Below are 19,765 nucleotides of genomic sequence, written 5' to 3' on the forward strand. Positions count from 1 at the left end.
AACATTACAAGCATACTTTTATGAGTGGTTTTAAAGCGTGTGTACATGTTTTCAATAAAAGTGCTGTTGTACAGTTTATGAATGTTTTGTTGTTTTGTCATCAAACCCAGATAGCAAAATGAAACTTCTGGCTCAACATAGGCCCGAGTCATCGGTCTGAGTCTGTTAAGAATAAAGAATAAAATATGAATAATATTTTTAAATGTTTTAAAATGAAATTATCTTTAAATTGATCATTATAATTAAAACAAAAAGTTGAATGTGGGCTGGCAGCATTTTTGAGATTTTAAAGTTGGTCATGAGGTGGAAAAGGTTGGGAACTACTGACCTACGTTACATAAATACATCCTACATAAATACAACCATAGTTATATAACACATACTGTATTTAGATCTGGAGACGGGGGGTGGGGGGCTCTGAATTTACTGAACTCACTGTCATGTCGATGAAACCAATTTGAGACATGGAGCATTTTCCTGCTGGAAGGAGCCATTAAAAGATTGACACCATGATTGATTGGTATTAAGGGCCCAACTTGTTTCAAGAAAACATGTTTTTCCCTAACTTTATGTTTTATGGTTGATCATTTTTTCATGACTGTTTTCTCCCTCCCTGTCAATGATTTACACTCAGCAACTACTCAGGTCCCTGCTGCTGCTCGGTAGCTGTCTAAAGATGATCTGAGGGATCACCCTGATCACTAAACTGCTAAACTGGCTAACAGCTTAGAGTTTGTTAAAACACTGTTAATTATTTAAGTTATAATTAAAATCATGGGACTTTCAGAATCCCTGAAGTGATTTTTTATTTTGCCAGGACCATTTTTCTAAGGGAAAAAAAGAGGCTAAAAACATTTTTTCACTTGCCCTTCAGGGGTTCTGCATGTCTGTGTTCTAACTATTTGCAAATATTCCTATGTGATGTTTTGCGCTTCTTTTGTAAATGTATGATCATGTGCTTGTGTAACACTTATGAGAGGTTAAAGAAAGTGATGTAGAAATATGGATGATATGGAATGGGCTAGTGTAGGTTCGTCTATGGAGCTGTAGTTGAAAATTAATAAAACACAGGAGACTGAATGGATTAAGTTAAACCGGTTGTATTAAATATTTCAACAAAAAACACTTGAATAATATCAAGAATAACAACAAACAAAAAAAAACAACACTAAAATTAAGTATTCAGTTATTCACAGAATAGTAAGTTTTTCCCAGGAAAGTTCAAATGTCCATGTTCATATGTCCATACACCAAATCATCAATAAACCACCAAATCCAAAATGTTTGTTCACAGAGCAGTGTTCAATCAGCAGTGCATGTAGTGAGTGAAGGCAATCAATGCAGGTGAGGCAAATCACACAGAGGAAAAGGCGGGACAAACTCAAGGAAAAGGGACTTCTGATTGGCCCACATGACAGAGCAAGATGACAGGCAAGATGACTTTTGACTGGGTTACCTGGGTTACACTTGTCTGTTCTATAGGTTCATTTCCAGTTAGGATATATCTGACTTTATGTGTTTAGTAAAAACAAACAGAAAGTTCAATCTTAATCTTATAGTTAAAAAAAAAAAAAAAAAATCCAAACTCAGATCCTCTGATTTCTGTTTTTTTTGTCCTTATCACTTCCTTTACCTTTGAGTCCTAAAAGTTCTTTGAACTTATAACAGCTCACATGTCAACACATCCATCTCCATGGGAACTCTGCAAAGGCCAATCACTGATGAAGACCATGCAAAAGCTCTGAAAAAAAGTTGGGATTTTTTTCATGAGTGTAAAGCAGCATCTCACTGTAATGAGATGTGAGTGTGGTAGAGTGTATGTTGATTTCCTGCAGCACTGACATGTGGAAAGTGAAAGTGAACACACTGTGAAGCTCAACTCTGTTGCACAACAAGACAAAGCCAACCTTCTACTAGTTGAACGACCAGTTGAACAAACAGATAAGCGCACACACACACACACACACACACTTCCCTCGGCTGTTAAAAACAGACTTCAAATGACTTTATGTGCAAGCGTCACACAGTAATTCATCCCCTCAGTATTTAGGTTCCAGTAGCAGCTGGCACAAAGATGCGACTTGTCATCTGGATCTGTGATTGACTGCACCTACGAGACCGTATGAGAGGAGCTGAGCTGTGGATCAGTGAAGTAACTGGATTTACACAAGGTCAAACATGTCAGGTAGGTGACTTTATTTCACATGAACACATACAGTTTCAAAGTTCCGTTGGTTGACCTCCGCACAGGTTCATTAAGTTTAATAAATAAAAATCACGCTTCTATAACCTGAACCCTGGGAGCTGAGCTGTAATTCTCTCTGTGAGTTTTTAAATGATGAAAATACTGTAGTGACCCAGTGTGACTCCTCCACACTGTAACACAACACGCAGCCCAGACAAAAGGTTACATACCTCTGCACCTGACTGCAGGCCAGGAAACTGATGCTTGTTTCCCCCCCTATATTAACACCATAATGGAAATAAATACAGAAATACTGATTACATTCAATGGACAAACCAAATGATTAATCAGATTAATGTGGATTTATATATAGCTACATGTTTATAAGCAACTAAAAAGCTGATCACTGATTGATAAGATGAACTGATCAATTAGTTTGACGACAGTGAAACGAAGCAAAATCTTACAGGAATAACCAACTTGTCTAAATATAACAAATCAAAGCACTATTCATTATTATTATTATTTCGCTCGCGTGTGTGTGTGTCCCACTTTATACGCTGGATGGGGGAAAGAGAAAAGTGTCAGACACACACAAGATGTGGACCCACATAGCGGACTCAGATGAGGGTCAGGTTCAGAGTTTGTATCAGTCCAAAACCAGGGCAAAAGTGATCAGTCAATCTGGCAGAAGTATCAAAATCATCAGGCAAAAATCGATGATCAAAAAGCAGGTAAAAATCACATAAACACGAGAGACTACATGAGAGAATGCTGGAACACTCACACGGGGGGTGAAGACGATCTGGCAACTAATGAGGGGAAGACAAGGACTAAAATACTCTAAGGCAGGGGAGACAATGAGACACAGGTGAAAAACATTAAGTAATCACACAGGAGGGAAACTTGACAGGATGTGGGATCTGAAACGAGACAAGACAATGGTTACCAAAATAAAACAGGAAACACAGGGAAACATTAAAGACAAGGAACCATGAACTGAAGTCACTTGACAGGTCATGACAAAAAGGAGAGAAGGTGACAGCAAGCTTATTTTTTGATTATAAATAGAAAGAAACTATACATTTACTCAAGTGCTGAATTTAAAGTTCCATAACGTATAAAGATAGATGCATGTTTTCTTTGAATATAAAGCAGGTCCAGGTTCCATATTAATACTGTGAAAGTATGAAGAGCCTCAGTCTAATCCTGTCATCTGATCACTCTACAGCTGGTGAGGCCTTCGTCACCCTGGCAACCACAGACTCCTACTGCATGGGTGCCACAGTGGTGGCCAGGAGTTTACGGCGGCATGGGACAACTCGCAGCATCGTCGTCATGGTCACGCCAAACGTCTCACAACAGTCAAGGTGAGTGTGGGACAGGTTCCTAGATTTCCTGATATGGACACACACTGTCCTAGGGGTGGGCAATCTGATGATCTTGTAAGTTTAGTTCAATTAAGTTCAGTCACTGCTAACCAGCCCATTGATAAATGCTAAGCTGCTAAGCTAACTGCAGCTGGCTTCTTGTTCTGCTCTGTAGCTTGGGCGAAAGATCATATGACAACCTTTCTGGGTAGAATCACAATCCACGATCAGACATGCGAATATCCTCACTGATTTAGTCGAACTCGTGATCACAAGTTCACATCACATTAGTTTTGCCTGGAGACAAAGCTTTCAACTCACTTCAACTCAAGGTTAAAGGCCCAACTCACAAATCTTTACATCTTGTTTCCGCTCTGATTTTATCCTGAATTCCTGAAAGGAAGTTGTGATTCGTATCTTTGATGCTACTCTTTGCCCACGATGCTGTTTTCTGTTTACTAACTGTGTCACAACCAATCACACTTTTTGCCTGGTTCATATAGAGTATTCATTTGAACTTCAGTCGTTGCTAACCAGCTAGCCATAGCTAGTCCCACTTCCTGTTTCCCTCCCTGCAGGACGGAGTGTAACTCCACCATTTTGCGCTACAACTGGTGATGCTAGTTCTTCTTCTGTTCAGGTGGAGAACCGGTTAATATTCCGCTTCTCCAAGCTTGCGGAGGCTTCAGAGCAGAACAAGGACTGCCGTTTGCGGGCCAGCAGTTTAGCTATTGATTGAACTTTTAGAATTATATATCCACATACAGCACCTTTTATTGATCTGAAAAGTAGATCACGTGCCAAAGAAAGGTTGTTTACAATATAAGATCGTTTGATCACCCTCCCGTACTTAAGGCTGACTATGCTTCATTTATAACGTTTATTAGGTATTTTTTTGTGTAGAACCATAAACCAACAACTTTTTAATACTGTCATATAACCTCTTGTTCCCTGGTAACAGTGGCTACCATACCAACAGTTCCCTAGCCATACTGTATGTACCCTTATCCAACAGGCTTGCCCTTGAGAGCGTGTTTGATGAGGTCATCATCGTGGATGTGATGGACAGTGAGGACCACCTCCATCTGTCTCTGCTGGGACGTCCCGAGCTCGGCATTACTTTCACCAAGATCCACTGCTGGACCCTGACACAGTACAGCAAGTGTGTCTTTCTAGATGCTGATACACTTGTGAGTCCACTTAACATACAATAATATACAGTATGTTGACTGCATTATTGTGATTGTACATAGTGTAAAGGTAGATGTCCATATTTGATAATAAAGCAGGTCTAAGTTCTATATTAATACTGTGAAAGTATGAAAGCGCTCAGTCCACAGAGAACAGCCTGTATTCAGAAACTGAGCCTTAAAACGAGCCATTAGGAGCGTTTCCCGAAATCTGCCATATTTCTATTAGATCACTCCAAAAACAGTCAGCCAATCAGAGGACAGGCTCAGAGCCTCCTCTCTTCTGATTGGCTAACCGACCGGTTGTTACTAGAGCTCCAGAGAGGAGCCTGAGAGAGAAGATGTAAAACAACACTGAGATGGTTTTTGGTTCTTAAAACCACAAATATATCTTCTTATGGATCAACACTTCAAATAAAACATGAAATAAATAATAAATAAAATAAAATATGTGACCTTCAATGAAGCCATTAATACTATGGCTGATAAAGGTGCCAGAAATGTTTGTGGTATGAAAAGTATCACTACCACTCTAATGCCTGAGAGGATTCATGCTTCTAACAACCAAAAGTAACAATTATATACATAAGCCTAAAACCTTAAAGATGGATGAATCCTTCATTTATTCCTTTTTATTGTGTTGTACACATTTCAATCCACAGCTTTGATCACTCTTCGGAGGATTAATCCCTCGAAACAAACACAGAGAGCTCAGTGTAAATAGAGTGGTCCTGTGCCTCAGCAGACATTGCACAAATCACTGTAAAAGCATGTGAACTGACTGATTGGTCAAACTAAAGGTTACTACCAGAGGCAACAGTTAAAGTTCATTCTCCATTCATGCTCTGAAGTGTTGGCCAACATGTCAGTGTCGGTCAACAAAGTCAAACATGTTCTGATTGAAATCAATACGAATACTCATGTTGGAGGACATGTCTTGGAGGATGTTGTTTAGTCAGTGCAAACATGTTCTCATGTCAGCTGAAACAGGTATGTTTGAAGACCAAGCTCAGTAAACACAGGAGAAGATAGAGTCATACATGCACTGAGGCACATATGCGAACATATGTGAACTTGAATAGATGTCTTAGGATAAGTGGTCATTCTAGTCACCACTCCTTGTGTCCAAGGGGTGTAAAGGATAGGTTCACTTTTCTTTGGGTCTTCAGGTAAGGGTTCTGGTTAGGGGGAACTGTCCTCTTGTCAAAATCGAGCCCACAGTGTTAAGGGGTTTCACTGTGGCGAATGCAAACGAGCAGATCCAACGGAAGCGCAAAAGCAAATTTGAAGCGACGGAATTGGAGGTGCTGGTACAAGAGGCAAACAAGCACATTTCTGAGTTTCATAGCAGGCACTGCATGACTCCTCCTTGTGACTGGATCCAAATCAGCTCCTACTTCACGGAGAAGCTCCAAAATGGCATCGCCGGATAACCGATACGCCCTCTCGTATTAATTTTTTTTGTTTTTTCTGTATCATCTGCCATTTGCGAGTAGTTGATCGATCGCTCGAGACAGAAATAGTAATGTCATTCCTCTTTTCCGTTTGCCACTGCTTAAGGGCCTGATTATACTAAAGCTTTGACGTGCGTAAGAAACGTGCGGCAAAACGCGACACAGACGGCAGCAAAAACACATGTTTGATGCGAGATCTACAACAACGGTTAGCGCACGGAGGATTTGCGTTCTGTCAGTCGGCAAAATAGAGCAGGCGCTATCTCTATTTTGGCTTCTGCCTTCGTATCGATTTGCAGTTCATGGATAGCGACTGAACCTAGCTTAATCTTATGAGACTCGGCGCGAAATATTGGAAGGAGTAGATGCAAAATAAGGAATTCTATTTCTATGCGCGACTGATTTGCAAGTGGTGATTTTAATACCAAATCCGTTCCTTTATTTTACAACTAATTGGCGCTGATTATTTTTTGCGAATATATTTAGGCACGTTTTGAAGTCAAGTCTTAGCTACCTGGCACAGCCGTGGCGACACGAGATGGGCTGCGGTCATTGTTGCAAGGAGGCGGCGTAGGCACGACACGCAACGGAGAGAACAGCATCTTTTCTGTTCGTGTCACTCTTTTGGAATGGCAGCAAGAAGAAAAAATGAATATCGAGAAAAAATATCAGAGAGAAAATCCTTAAATAATAAATGTTGCATCATAATGTGCAAGTGTTTCTTGTTTGTGCTATTTTGACAAAACAAAAACCCAATTTTTTAATTTACTAAAGTCCCACTTCTTTTAGACATAGGAAACATTTATGTCGCATGCTTTTTAGCATAGAATTTTCCCAGGTTCCTGTCATTTTTTCTGAAACTTAAAAACACAAATGAAACGAAGCACACACTTCTGCGCCCCTGCTGGAAACGTTTCATGACGCACGTTCATGTCTTATGTGGTGTACCTGAAGATTAAAAAATTCCCAGGTATCCACGATAATCTGCTCATCACAGAACGTCAGCTGCACCTGCCTGTCTAATGGAGACAGAGGGTCCTCCTCCGCCGGTCCTCCACCTGTTTTATTTGCCATTTGTTATTCTGTTCGATTTTTTCCCTTTGTTCTTCTACGAATGTCTTGCCACCTTTTCTTCATTTCATCTGGTGTTCTTTTGGTTTCCCCCACAGCATTAACCTTGTCACAGACTGCCTCCCATATTGCATTCCTCCTAATAACGGTTAAATTCCTTTGCTATAACTCAGAAATGTGCTTGTTTGCCTCTTGTACCAGCACCTCCAATTCCGATCCAATTGGATCTGCTCGTGAACATATGTGAACTTGAATAGATGTCTTAGGATAAGTGGTCATTCTAGTCACCACTCTCAGTTCCTTTCAGTTTGGGTACAATGATGTCCAAGGGGTGTAAAGGATAGGTTCACTTTTCTTTGGGTCTTCAGGTAAGGGTTCTGGTTAGGGGGAACTGTCCTCTTGTCAAAATCGAGCCCACAGTGCAGCAGGTTATTATGACCCATAGGTTTTGTTGCTAGGCGACGTCTAGTGGTCATAGTAATTACAATAGGAGCAAATGAAAAAGTGCAGTGATGTAGTATAAAGAGAGACAAAGTATGTCTGTACTCATTCTACACTACAGCTACTCGGTATTGGAAAGTGATGAGACTGGGCAAGAGCTAGCTGGTTAGCATCCTAACTTCAGTAGTAGAAAAGAAGTGATAGAAATAGAAGCAAAAGAAGAGGGTTGCTTTCAGACAGCTCTTAGCAAGTAAAGGAATGAAGATTTATGCTGAAGTTAGCATGCTACCCAGCTAGCCTGGGCCCGTTTCATCACTTTCCATTAGCAACTCACTGCAGCCTCCAATATGCCCTGAAGATGTAGTGCCACTAAGAGGACGTATTATAACCTCTTGTACTATAAAGACAACAATGGCTGAAGCTCTTGCCACCAACCATGTTTGGTAGCAGAGACAATAACGTGAGACAATAGCCAGATTCACAAAGGGTAAGTTCACAAAATAGATAAAAAAAAGTTTTATTTATGTCTATGCAAATTTGAGACTTTCTTGCCCACAGTAATTCATCAAATACAAACAGACGAAGCGGAGGCAATTAAAAAAACTACAACAAAGTTTTAAAGAATTCTATTTTTAAATAATCCACTTGGAAACAATAGGACTTAATTACTCTGCAATAATTTATGGCATTTGTGATGTTCTCTAAGGCAATGGCACCTCAAATAGTTTCCTAATGGTCTTTTTTCAGCACAAAACTAGATTACATTTAGCTACACTGTACTGGGGTGGAAACCTGAACAAGTACAAAACATTGGAAGCCAAAATCCTTCTGCAGGGATATACCACTACAGGGGAGTAAATATGTTTTATTCTTCATGAGCTGACCCATTGAAAGAGTGACCTGTCTGATGGCAGTTTCAATCTAAAAGTATCTATAACAGCCTTCACAATGCTTTTACCTGTTCTAACACACATAGGGCCTGATTTACTAAGATCCCAATTAAAGAGCGCTAAATTGCGTGCGCACACGGATAGATTGCGCGCGCTGCCTGTTCGGGGCTTGAGGGTGATTTACTTAGATTAACAGCGCAATTGACTACAGGTGCAAAAGTGATTGAGCCACCCTATTTAAATGAGGATTTTGCGCGAGTTAAGGGGTTTCACTGTGGCGAATGCAAACGAGCAGATCCAACGGAAGCGCAAAAGGAAAATTTGAAGCACCGGAGTTGGAGGTGCTTGGTACAAGAGGCAAACAAGCACATTTTCTGAGTTTCATAGCAGGCACTGCATGATCCCCTCCTTTGACTGGATCCAAATCAGCTCCTACTTCACGGAGAAGCTCCAAAATGGCATCGCCGGATAACCGATATGTCTCGATTTATTTTTTTTCTGCCATTCAGAGTGACACGAACGAAAAAGATGCATTCTCTCCGTTGCCTGCCTAAGGGCCTGATTTACTAAAGCTTTGCGTGCGTAAAAACGTGCGCAAACGCGACAGCACGCGCAAACACATGTTGATGCTGATCTACCAACCGGGACGGAGAGGTGCGCGTCGCGGTACAGAAATATGCACGCTCTGCGCTAATATTGCAGTGATCGCTATGTGCAGTTTCATGCGTATCGAATGATACATATAATGCCTGCCAGAAGCGCAAAATATTGGGAGGAGTAGATGCAAATAGAATCATTTTGCGCACGCAATGTGATTTACAAACCTAAACTAATTGCGCTGATTATTTTTGCGTCTATATTTAGCAGTTTTGAAAGTCAAGTCTCTAGGCTACCTGGCACAGCCGTGCGCAACAGATGGCTGCGGTCATTGTTGCAAGGAGGCGGCGTAGGCACGACACGCAACGGAGAGAACGCATCTTTTTTCTGTTTTGTCACTCTTTTTGGGAATGGCAGAAGAAAAAATAATCGCAGACATATCAGTTATCCGCGATGCAATGATCCTTGAAAAAAAAAAACAAGTCATTCGTTCAGAGTTCACAAAATCCTTAAATAATAAATGTTGCATATAATGTCAAGTGTTTCTTGTTTGTGCTATTTTGACAAAACCAAAAACTTACATTTTTATGTTCTAAAGCCCACTTTCTTTTAGACATAGGAAACATTTAGTCGCCCAAGTTCCTGTCATTTTTTCCTGAAACTTAAAACAAATGAAAACGCACACACTTCTGCGCCCCTGCTGGAACGTTCATTGACGCACGTTCATGTCTTATGTGGTGTACCTGAATGAATTAAAAATTCCCAGTATCCCAGTAATTGCTATCAAGAACGTCAGTGCACTGCTGTTCAATGGGAGACAGAGGGTCCTCCTCCGCCGGTCCTCCACCTGTTTTAATTTGCCCATTTTGTTATTCTGTGCGATTTTTTCCTTTGTTCTTCTAACGAATGTCTTGCCACTTTTTCTTCATGTTTCAGGTGTTCTTTTGGTTTCCCCCACAGCATTAACCTTGTCACAGACTGCCTCCCATATTGCATTCCTCCTAATAACAGTTAAATTCCTTTGCTATAACTCAGAAATGTGCTTGTTTGCCTCTTGTACCAGCACCTCCAATTCCGGTCCAATTGGATCTGCTCATTTGCATTCGCCACGGTGAACACCCTTAACTCGCGCAAAATCCTCATTTAAATAGGGCCGGCTCGATCACTTTTGCGCCTGTAGTCAACTGCACTGTTAATCTAAGTAAATCACTCGCAAAGCCCAAACAGGCAGCGCGCGCAATCTATCCGTGTGCGCACGCAATTTAGCGCTCTTTATTTGGGATCTTAGTAAATCAGGCCCTAAGACTTGACTTTCAAACGTGCTAAATATAGACGCAAAAATAATAAGCGCAATTAGTTTGAGGTTTGGTAAATCACATTGCGTGCGCAAAATGATTCTATTTGCATCTACTCCTCCTGATATTTTGTGCGTTCTGGCAGGCACGCTTATATTGCATATTCATGAAGGCAGAAACGCAAAATGGATAGCGCCTGTTATTTTGCCCGACTGACAGACGCAATCCTCGGTGCGCCCGGTTGGTAGATCAGCATCAACATGTGTTTGCGCGTGCTTTCGCGTTTGCGCACGTTTTTACGCACGCAAAGCTTTAGTAAATCAGGCCCATAGTGTGTATATACTCACAGCTACACATGCACCATTGCAGAATTCAGACGACCCACTTTGACCTCTGATCGACTGTTTCCTGTCAGGTTCTGTGTAACGTGGATGAGCTGTTCGAGAGAGACGAGCTATCGGCGGCTCCTGATCCCGGCTGGCCGGACTGCTTCAACTCGGGCGTCCTTGTCCTCAGACCGTCCCTCCACACCCACACCAGGCTCATGGATCATGCCCTGCAGCATGGCAGCTTTGATGGTAACACATGTGTACATGTTCAGACTGACAAGCGGAGAATGCTGTGTGCTCTGAATACATATTTTCATACCAAATGAAAAGCAGAGGCAAGGAAATATGTTTGTTTATTAGTTCTGATCTCATAACTCAGCCCAGACACTGTACAGTATATTGGCAGTATGTATCACAGCTGACAGTTCAGAAAGACTGCGCAACATTTAATATTTTTGATAGCCTGTCATAAGTCTGCAATTATTTACACTTGTCACCTCACAAAATAAAACAAAATGGAAATGATTAAATAAATAAAAGTATATGCTTGAAATGTCCTTGCATTCATATTTCTTTAAAGAAGCTTTTTCAAAGTTTTGCTTTTGCTACATAGCCAACATTAGCATCAGTATAGCAACAGCTGATTACTTACCAGCCTTGACAACTTGTTGCGTTTACAAGACAAGACATAATACGTCCTCTGAGCAGCACTATATCTTGAGGGCAGATTGGAGGCTACAGTGATTTGCCTTTGGAAAGTGAGGAGATGGGCCAGGGCTAGCTGGTTAACATGCTGAAGAGGGTTGCCTTCCATCTCTGGAGACAACTCTCAGGGCCTGATTTACTAAAGCTTCGCGTGCGTAAAAACGTGCGCAAACGCGACAGCACGCGCAAACACAAAAAGTCATTCGTTCAGAGTTCAGAAAATCCTTAAATAATAAATGTTGCATCATAATGTCAAGTGTTTCTTGTTTGTGCTATTTTGACAAAACCAAAAACTCACATTTTTATGTACTAAAGCCCACTTTCTTTTAGACATAGGAAACATTTAGTTCGGCCCCAGTTCCTGTCATTTTTTCCTGAAACTTAAAACAAATGAAAACGCACACACTTCTGCGCCCCTGCTGGAACGTTCATGACGCACGTGGTGTACCTGAATGAATTAAAAATATTCCCAGTATCCCAGTAATCTGCTCATCACAGAACGTCAGCTGCACCTGCTGTTCAATGGGAGACAGAGGGTCCTCCTCCGCCGGTCCCCCACCTGTTTTATTTGCCGATTTGTTATTCTGTTCGATTTTTTCCTTTGTTCTTCTACGAATGTCTTGCCACATTTTCTTCATTTCATTCTTTTAGTTTTCCCCACAGCATTAACCTTGTCACAGATTGCCTCCCATATTGCATTCCTCCTAATAACGGTTAAATTCCTTTGCTATAACTCAGAAATGTGCTTGCAATAAAGGCGCGCAATCTATCCGTGTGCGCACGCAATTTAGCGCTCTTTATTTGGGATCTTAGTAAATCAGGCCCAAAGAGTGCTAAATTGCGTGCGCACACGGATAGATTGCACGCGCTGCCTGTTTGGGCTTTGCGAGTGATTTACTTAGATTAACAGCGCAGTTGACTACAGGCGCAAAAGTGATCGAGCCGGCCCTATTTAAATGAGGATTTTGCGCGAGTTAAGGGTGTTCACCGTGGCGAATGCAAACGAGCAGATCCAATTGGACCGGAATTGGAGGTGCTGGTACAAGAGGCAAACAAGCACATTTCTGAGTTATAGCAAAGGAATTTAACCGTTATTAGGAGGAACGCAATATGGGAGGCAATCTGTGACAAGGTTAATGCTGTGGGGAAAACCAAAAGAACACCGGATGAAATGAAGAAAAGGTGGCAAGACATTCGTAGAAGAACAAAGGAAAAAATCGCACAGAATAACAAATCGGCAAATAAAACAGGTGGGGGACCGGCGGAGGAGGACCCTCTGTCTCCCATTGAACAGCAGGTGCAGCTGACGTTCTGTGATGAGCAGATTACTGGGATACTGGGAATATTTTTAATTCATTCAGGTACACCACATAAGACATGAACGTGCGTCATGAACGTTCTTTAGCTGTGCAATGGAAAAGCGTAATTGCCAAAAGGGTTTTTTTTTGTGTGCGTTCCAGCAGGGGCGCAGAAGTGTGTGCGTTTTCATTTGTTTTAAGTTTCAGGAAAAAATGACAGGAACTAGGCCGAACTAAATGTTTCCTATGTCTAAAAGAAAGTGGGCTTTAGTACATAAAAATGTGAGTTTTTGGTTTTGTCAAAATAGCACAAACAAGAAACACTTGACATTATGATGCAACATTTATTATTTAAGGATTTTCTGAACTGAACGAATGACTTTTTTTGTTTTGCATCACCGGATAACCGATATGTCTCGATTATTTTTTCTTCTGCCATTCCAAAGAGTGACACGAACAGAAAAGATGCGTTCTCTCCGTTGCGTGTCGTGCCTACGCCGCCTCCTTGCAACAATGACCGCAGCCATCTGTGCGCACGGCTGTGCCAGGTAGCCTGAGACTTGACTTTCAAACCTGCTAAATATAGACGCAAAAATAATCAGCGCCATTAGTTTGAGGTTTGGTAAATCACATTGCGTGCGCAAAATGATTCTATTTGCATCTACTCCTCCCAATATTTCACGCGTTGTGGCAGTCACGCTTATATTGCATATTCATGAAGGCAGAAGCACAAAATGGATAGCGCCTGTTATTTTGCCCGACTGACAGACGCAATCCTCGGTGCGCCCGGTTGGTAGATCAGCATCAACATGTGTTTGCGCGTGCTGTCGCGTTTGCGCACGTTTTTACGCACGCAAAGCTTTAGTAAATCAGGCCCTTAGTGAGTAAAGGAATTAAGTTTTATGCTGCAGTTATCATGCAAACCAACTAGCCCTGGCCTGTCTCATCACTTTCGAATAACAAGTCACTGTAGCCTCTAATCTGACCTGAGGATGTAGTGCTGCTCAGAGGATGTATTATAACCTTTTTTCTTGTAAATGCAACAACAGTTTTTCTATCCCATATGTTCTATCGCCCCCTGCCCCCCTCCCTTGCTGTGTCTGTTGCTCTCAGGAGGGGATCAGGGCCTGTTGAACTCCTTCTTCAGTGGCTGGCCAGTGGAAGACATCAGTAAACACTTACCGTTTGTGTACAACCTCAGCGCCAGCTCCATCTACAGCTACCTCCCTGCTTTCCAGCAGTGAGTGTGTCTGCACCACCTGTGGCTGATTTTCATTACACTCAGAGGAGGAAGGATACATCTCAATTCTGATTGTGGATTAGGGTTAACCCCAGTTTCAGTCTGCCTTAGTTATGAATTATTTCATCTGAAAGGCAAAGCTTCCAAGCGATGCTTTTTGGAGGAAGCTTTGAACTGCATAAAAAATGAGTCTTTTAACATGAAAATATGTCCATTTGCATCCACTTGTATCTTTCCATTGAATTAGAATGGAACTGACTGATGCTAGTCTGATATATCTTCATGGAAACCAAATTATATTGGTACAGATCGGAGCAGAAAACCCAAAACTGAAAATAAATCTGATGGTTTTTGTACCTCCAGGTTTGGCCATAATGCAAAGATTGTCCATTTCCTGGGACCAGTGAAACCCTGGAGTTCCAGCAGCCAGAGGGATGATGACCACTCACACGCCATGGAGCAGTTTGTGACTCTTTGGTGGAAGGAATACCTCAGTCACACAACACCATCTACACCAGGGAAACAGCCCAGTCAAGACTGGGAGAAACCACAGCAGGTACCAAGATCTATGTGATGTTAGAACTCCATGAGAAGCAAGTGAACCCCAAGAAAAAAAAATCACTTGCCTTTTTTTTCAACAAAAACATTTTTGTGGAAGAATAAATTATGAAATAAATTTTCACATTGTTAATTTTTTTGTTTGTGAAACATTATTTTTCTACATTTTCACAAAATTTTATTTTATTTCATTTTGTTTTAGAAATTTTTTTTTGTTGTTGAAATAATTGTGCTTGCTTTTCCAAGCTCATAGGTGAATATTTCTAAACATATATAAATATATAGTTCCTAAAATAACTGGTCACTGTAGTTTCTAACAGATGTCAGAACTCAAACAGGACAATAGTGCTGGGGATTATTTTCAGTGGCAGATGAAGCCACAGTCTATGCTGTAATGAGTATTTGGGCATTTTTATAGGATTTATATGATTTTAAGTGTAATCTTCAGCGGTGTCACTCAACGCTGTACAGAGTAGGAAGTCGGCCATGTTTGGCAGACGCCCTGCAGGTTTTGCCGCCAAACCCTCCATCAGCACACTTACTGATGACTTCCCCCCTCCGTAGCTGAAGGTTTGCTAATCAGTTACATAAGCTGCTGTGGAGAGTTTGGCTTGAGCGTAAACATGCAGACTGGAAGCCAAACGCGACACATGGCTGCCCAGTCCTGGTCTTGGTTGTGGTCCCAGCACTCAACATCCTCCCTTGTTTCGCAGATCCGAGAACCCGAAGCCAAGATGCCGTTTAAAGAAAACCTGGACAGCTCCGAGTCACTGCTCGCACATTTTTCACCCCCGACTGCACTGTCTGAATCAAAGATGGTAAACTGAGACACCACATTATTGATCTGTTTACTTTTCTGTTGTGTCACTGTTGGATATTAGATTTTTTTTGGTTGTAGTATCTTTATGAATGTGTGTTTTTGTATGTGTGAAAGCACAGTACCTCAGCAATACATAAAAAAACTAAATTCAGTTTTCGAAACCATAACTTCTCACTCCAAAGTCATAATTCTGAAAGCTGCTGTTTTGTTGAAGCTTTCTCTTTGAAGTTGGAACCATCAAATATTTGTCACTTATGCTTGAAGATTGACTTAAACGATTAATCAGTTATGAATTCCAGTAGAAACGTTCAATAGACATGGGTGTCTCACAGGGGCTGCGAGCCAAGCTGCTGCTTAAGTTTGCTGAGTATTTTTTCTCTGATAACTTAAAATCCAGATGGCCGATGACTAAAATCCTTGATCTGGTTAAAATATATAGTTAAAGGTAGATGTCTGTGTGTTTTTTGATTATAAAGTAGGTCTAGGTTCAATATTAATACTGTGAAAGTATCAAAGCGCTCAGTCCACACATCCTGTTTTCAGAAGCTGAGCCGTATAACAAGCTGTCAGGACTTCCTGAACATTGTGATGTCATAACAAAGCAGTCATCGCTCTTCGCCATTCAACCTTGCAGGATTTGTTTTCTCTGAGTGATTACCTGAATTCTGCTGTATTTTTTATTGGATAACTCAGAAAACAGTCAACCAATCAGAAGAGGATTGGGTCTGGGTGGGTGGGGCTGAGGGCAGTGACTGCTTTGTTGTGATATCACAAAGTTCAGGAAGTCCTGACGGCTGGTTTTAAGGCTCAGTTTTTGAATACAGGCTGTGTGCATTTCTCTGACTGAGCACTTTGATACTTTCACAGCATGAACATATATTAAACAATCAGCTCATGGACATCCTCCTTTGTGGGATATGGGACCTTTAAAGCATGTAAGCTAGTAGCACCAAATAAAAGCATGAACCTGTAAATGAGCATAATATGCCCCCTTTAATTTAAAGTCACATATTTACTGTGAAGCTTAGTAAGTAGTCATTAGAAATAATTGCTAATCAATCTATTAATTAGCCTAATGAATGACCTTATCAGCATAGCTGCTGGTGTTTATAATATATCATGGTGATTATTATGGTGGGTTATTAGGCAGCTCGAGTGCCTCTTGTTAGTTCCAGTAGATGAGACTGTTAATTTATGAGTGTTTCTGCTTGACTGCGCTTGACTCCAGCAGAAAAGAAGAACACAGGGACACGGAGCCCATTATCTGCCACAGGCCTCTGAGCCTTTCATTGCATTTCTGCCATTTGTTTCATTTCATTTCAGCTTGATGCATTGTGTTTATACAAGCTTGTAAGATTAGCCTGAATAGACACACGCCCAACAGCCATGACCGTGCATCAACAGTGTTATCACAGCCAGACTGGAGCTTTTAAACATCACTCTGATGCTACGATGTCACTCCTGTAGTTACAATGAGTAACATGACTTTTCTATCTGTAGTCTTTCCACACAGATGATGCAGAATTTGAGGAAGAGAGATCACATGAGAGAACAGAGATCCAGGGCTCAGCTTTGGGTGCAGTGGGGTTGGAGGGCAGCCATGGACCTGCAGACTCTTGGACACATCCTGTATGTAAACCTGACCTCTCTGACTCCTGTACCCCCCTGGTTCTCATACAGAAAAAATCAGATTCTTTGATAAAAAGTAAAATGTACACACTAACTATGCCTAGCAAGGTGCCACCAAACTTACTGATTAACTGGGGTAAAAAGATACATATAAAACAAAAACCTTAAAATGATTCAAAGTGATGGATGGACATAACATAAACCAAAAACATATTTTAAGGTCCCATATTGTATAAAGTGAGATATCCATTTCCATTGATTTTAAAGCAGGTCTGGGTTCTTTATTAGTACTGTGAACGTATCTAAGTGTTCAATCGATGGACAGCCCATATTAAGAAACTGAGCAGAACTTCCTGTAGTTTGTGATGTCCCCACAAAACAGTCACCGCCCAAGTATAAAATATGGGAATTAAATTATCCAGGAGATACAAGCTTGTTTTTTATCTTAATGAATTTGGATGAAATTTTTTGTATTCACACGAGGCATCAGATAAATTCCCTGATAGCACAGATGCTGTGATCATTTCTGCTGACTCTAGATTAGATGATTTGGGTAACACTCCTCTGTAGCCCCAACCCCAAAGCTGTACCACAGTGCGCTTTAAAAACATGTTTGGAGCATATTTAGGCATTTGGAGGTAAATTAAAACAGGTTCACTATAAATGTAATTGCCTTATTACTTAACCATCTATTAAGCATTAGTAATTAATGCTTTGTTAACCATTAATAAAACCTTTATAAATGACATCTTATCAGAAGATTTTCCCTGTTCAGGGTTGAAAGGATGATGAGGGATGAGTTGCAATCAATCAGACATGGGTTAGTTGAAAGTGTACAGATGACGCACATGAAAGAAAAATGAAAATCTACAAATTCTGAACTGCTTATTCTGTTTGTGCAAAAAGATGAGAGCTTGAACCTCAAATTCAGCCCCTGAAAAGATAGTCTGATGTTCCCTGTGATAAATTCTCTTTGAAGACTGATTTGTTATTCTCCCTCTTCGCCGGGGCAGAGGGCTGCAGACAGAGAGAGTGAGCAGCTGGAGCATCGCAGGCTGTGGGAGGCTGGACAGGCCGACTACCTGGGTAGAGACGCCTTCGAAAACATCCAGAGGAAGCTGGACCGCTTCCTGGACTAGAAGACCGCATATAAGAACACCCCTGTGCACCACTCCGGACTATCTTCATGAGGACTGAACCCAACATGTGACTGCACCAAATTCCACTGATATTTTGTGCCACTGTCAATAAACTAGAATTCACTACTGAGTACTTTTTGTTTTTGTCAAGTAGTCAAGAATTTTAATTAGGCAGCCATTGTCCAATTAAAAAACCACCAAAACCAACAGCTCACTAATTTTAAAGGCCCATATTTGACTCTTTCCCTGTGTTTTATTTTGAAGTATTGAACGTTAAGAAGATATATTTGTGGTTTAAAGAACCAAAAACCTCTCACTAATCTCTATGTAGTTTTACATCTCATGTACTTTACATACTCTCTAGAGCTCTATAAACAACAGCTCAGTGAGCCAATCAGAAGAGAGGAATCTCTGAGCCTCTCTTCTGCCCATGTGTTGTTTGATTTTAAAGCAGGTCTAGGTTCTATATTAATTCTGTGAAAGTATCAAAGCGCTCAGTCCACAGAGAAATGCACACAGCCTGTATTCAGAAACTGAGCCTTAAAACCAGCCGTCAGGACTTCCTGAACTTTGTGATGTCACAACAAAGCAGTCACTGCTCTCAGCCATGCCTCCTGCACAGCCTACCTGGAGCCCACCATCCCAACCCTGCAGGATTTGGTTCCTCAGAGTGTTTACGTGAAATGTGCTATATTTCATTGGCTCACTCAGAAAGCAGTCAGCCAATAAGAAGAGAGGCTCAGAAGGACCTTTAAACATCACAGGAAATGTAAATTTATGTAGCATTAACTATACATATTGAAAATACACTGGGTTAATTGTTGTTTACATTCTCATTACTGTTACTGAGGCTTCTGCTCATATCAAATATCAGTATTTTTGATTAGCTGTTGCATAAACATTCAAACAATCATCCTTAATCAAACAAAGAATAAGTGTTGCAGAGAACCTTTCATATAATTACACACAGCTGAATACAACCGTCTTTACTGAGGAAGCGTCATCAACACAGTGGAGGATATTTTCAGCTCCACATCCCCAAACAAGCACTGACGCATCAAACACTGACTCTCTACTATGTTGCTTATTTTTCTTCCCTACACTGTGGTTCATATAAACTGTGATGCGCTGTAGTAATAAATATTGTATGATAGCACTGACATGATATTCATCATGTAATTTTAGATCATGTAGATAAATAGAAACCATCTATTTCTACACACATATGCAGACATATGTTAATTCCTCCACCAGGGGGCACTGTGCCTCTTTTATCAGAGCTCTCTCCAAATCTTGGAGGCAATTCAGAGAAGCAGGGACACAGATTAATAGATGTTTGACTGCAGTCAACAGTATGCTATGTGATCCTTATCCGCTGGGTACACGGTGCATGTAATTTTCATTGGCATTCCCCTCATAATGTCGTGACACAGCGATGGAAGATAGTGTGCAGAATACAAAGCTAAATGTCAGGAGGTGAGCTCAGGGTCCGGGCAGAGCTCAGTGCCATCAGTGAAAAGGCCTTGTGATGATTGCTTTGAAAGACAACCTAGC

The 19,765-nt window shown here is 41.1% G+C and overlaps 1 protein-coding gene across 2 annotated transcripts; it reads left to right on the forward strand.

The window, feature by feature from the left end:
* Positions 1-2,016: 2,016 nt before the first annotated feature.
* Positions 2,017-18,341, forward strand: gyg2 (glycogenin 2). Of its 2 annotated transcripts, XM_022760799.1 has the most exons (9): positions 2,017-2,185; positions 3,417-3,555; positions 4,571-4,745; positions 10,909-11,071; positions 13,939-14,065; positions 14,429-14,621; positions 15,337-15,441; positions 16,944-17,072; positions 18,086-18,341. In XM_022760799.1, the coding sequence occupies exons 1-9, from the start codon at positions 2,179-2,181 to the stop codon at positions 18,209-18,211; spliced, it is 1,164 nt and encodes a 387-aa protein (XP_022616520.1). In that variant the 5' UTR covers positions 2,017-2,178; the 3' UTR covers positions 18,212-18,341. The 2 variants fall into 2 exon arrangements, with proteins under 2 accessions (XP_022616520.1, XP_022616529.1); XM_022760808.1 differs by lacking the exon at positions 16,944-17,072.
* The last annotated feature ends 1,424 nt before the right edge of the window (positions 18,342-19,765 follow it).

This window comes from Seriola dumerili, unplaced genomic scaffold (genome assembly GCF_002260705.1).
Source record: "Seriola dumerili isolate Sdu_G_001 unplaced genomic scaffold, Sdu_1.0 BDQW01000018.1, whole genome shotgun sequence".
NCBI classification, from domain to species: Eukaryota; Metazoa; Chordata; class Actinopteri; order Carangiformes; family Carangidae; genus Seriola; species Seriola dumerili.

Coding starts and splice junctions, on each gene's coding strand:
- gyg2 (XM_022760799.1), top strand. Junction 3,556..4,570: donor AACGTCTCACAACAGTCAAG/GTGAGTGTGGGA, acceptor CTTATCCAACAG/GCTTGCCCTTGAGAGCGTGT. Junction 17,073..18,085: donor CAGACTCTTGGACACATCCT/GTATGTAAACCT, acceptor TCGCCGGGGCAG/AGGGCTGCAGACAGAGAGAG.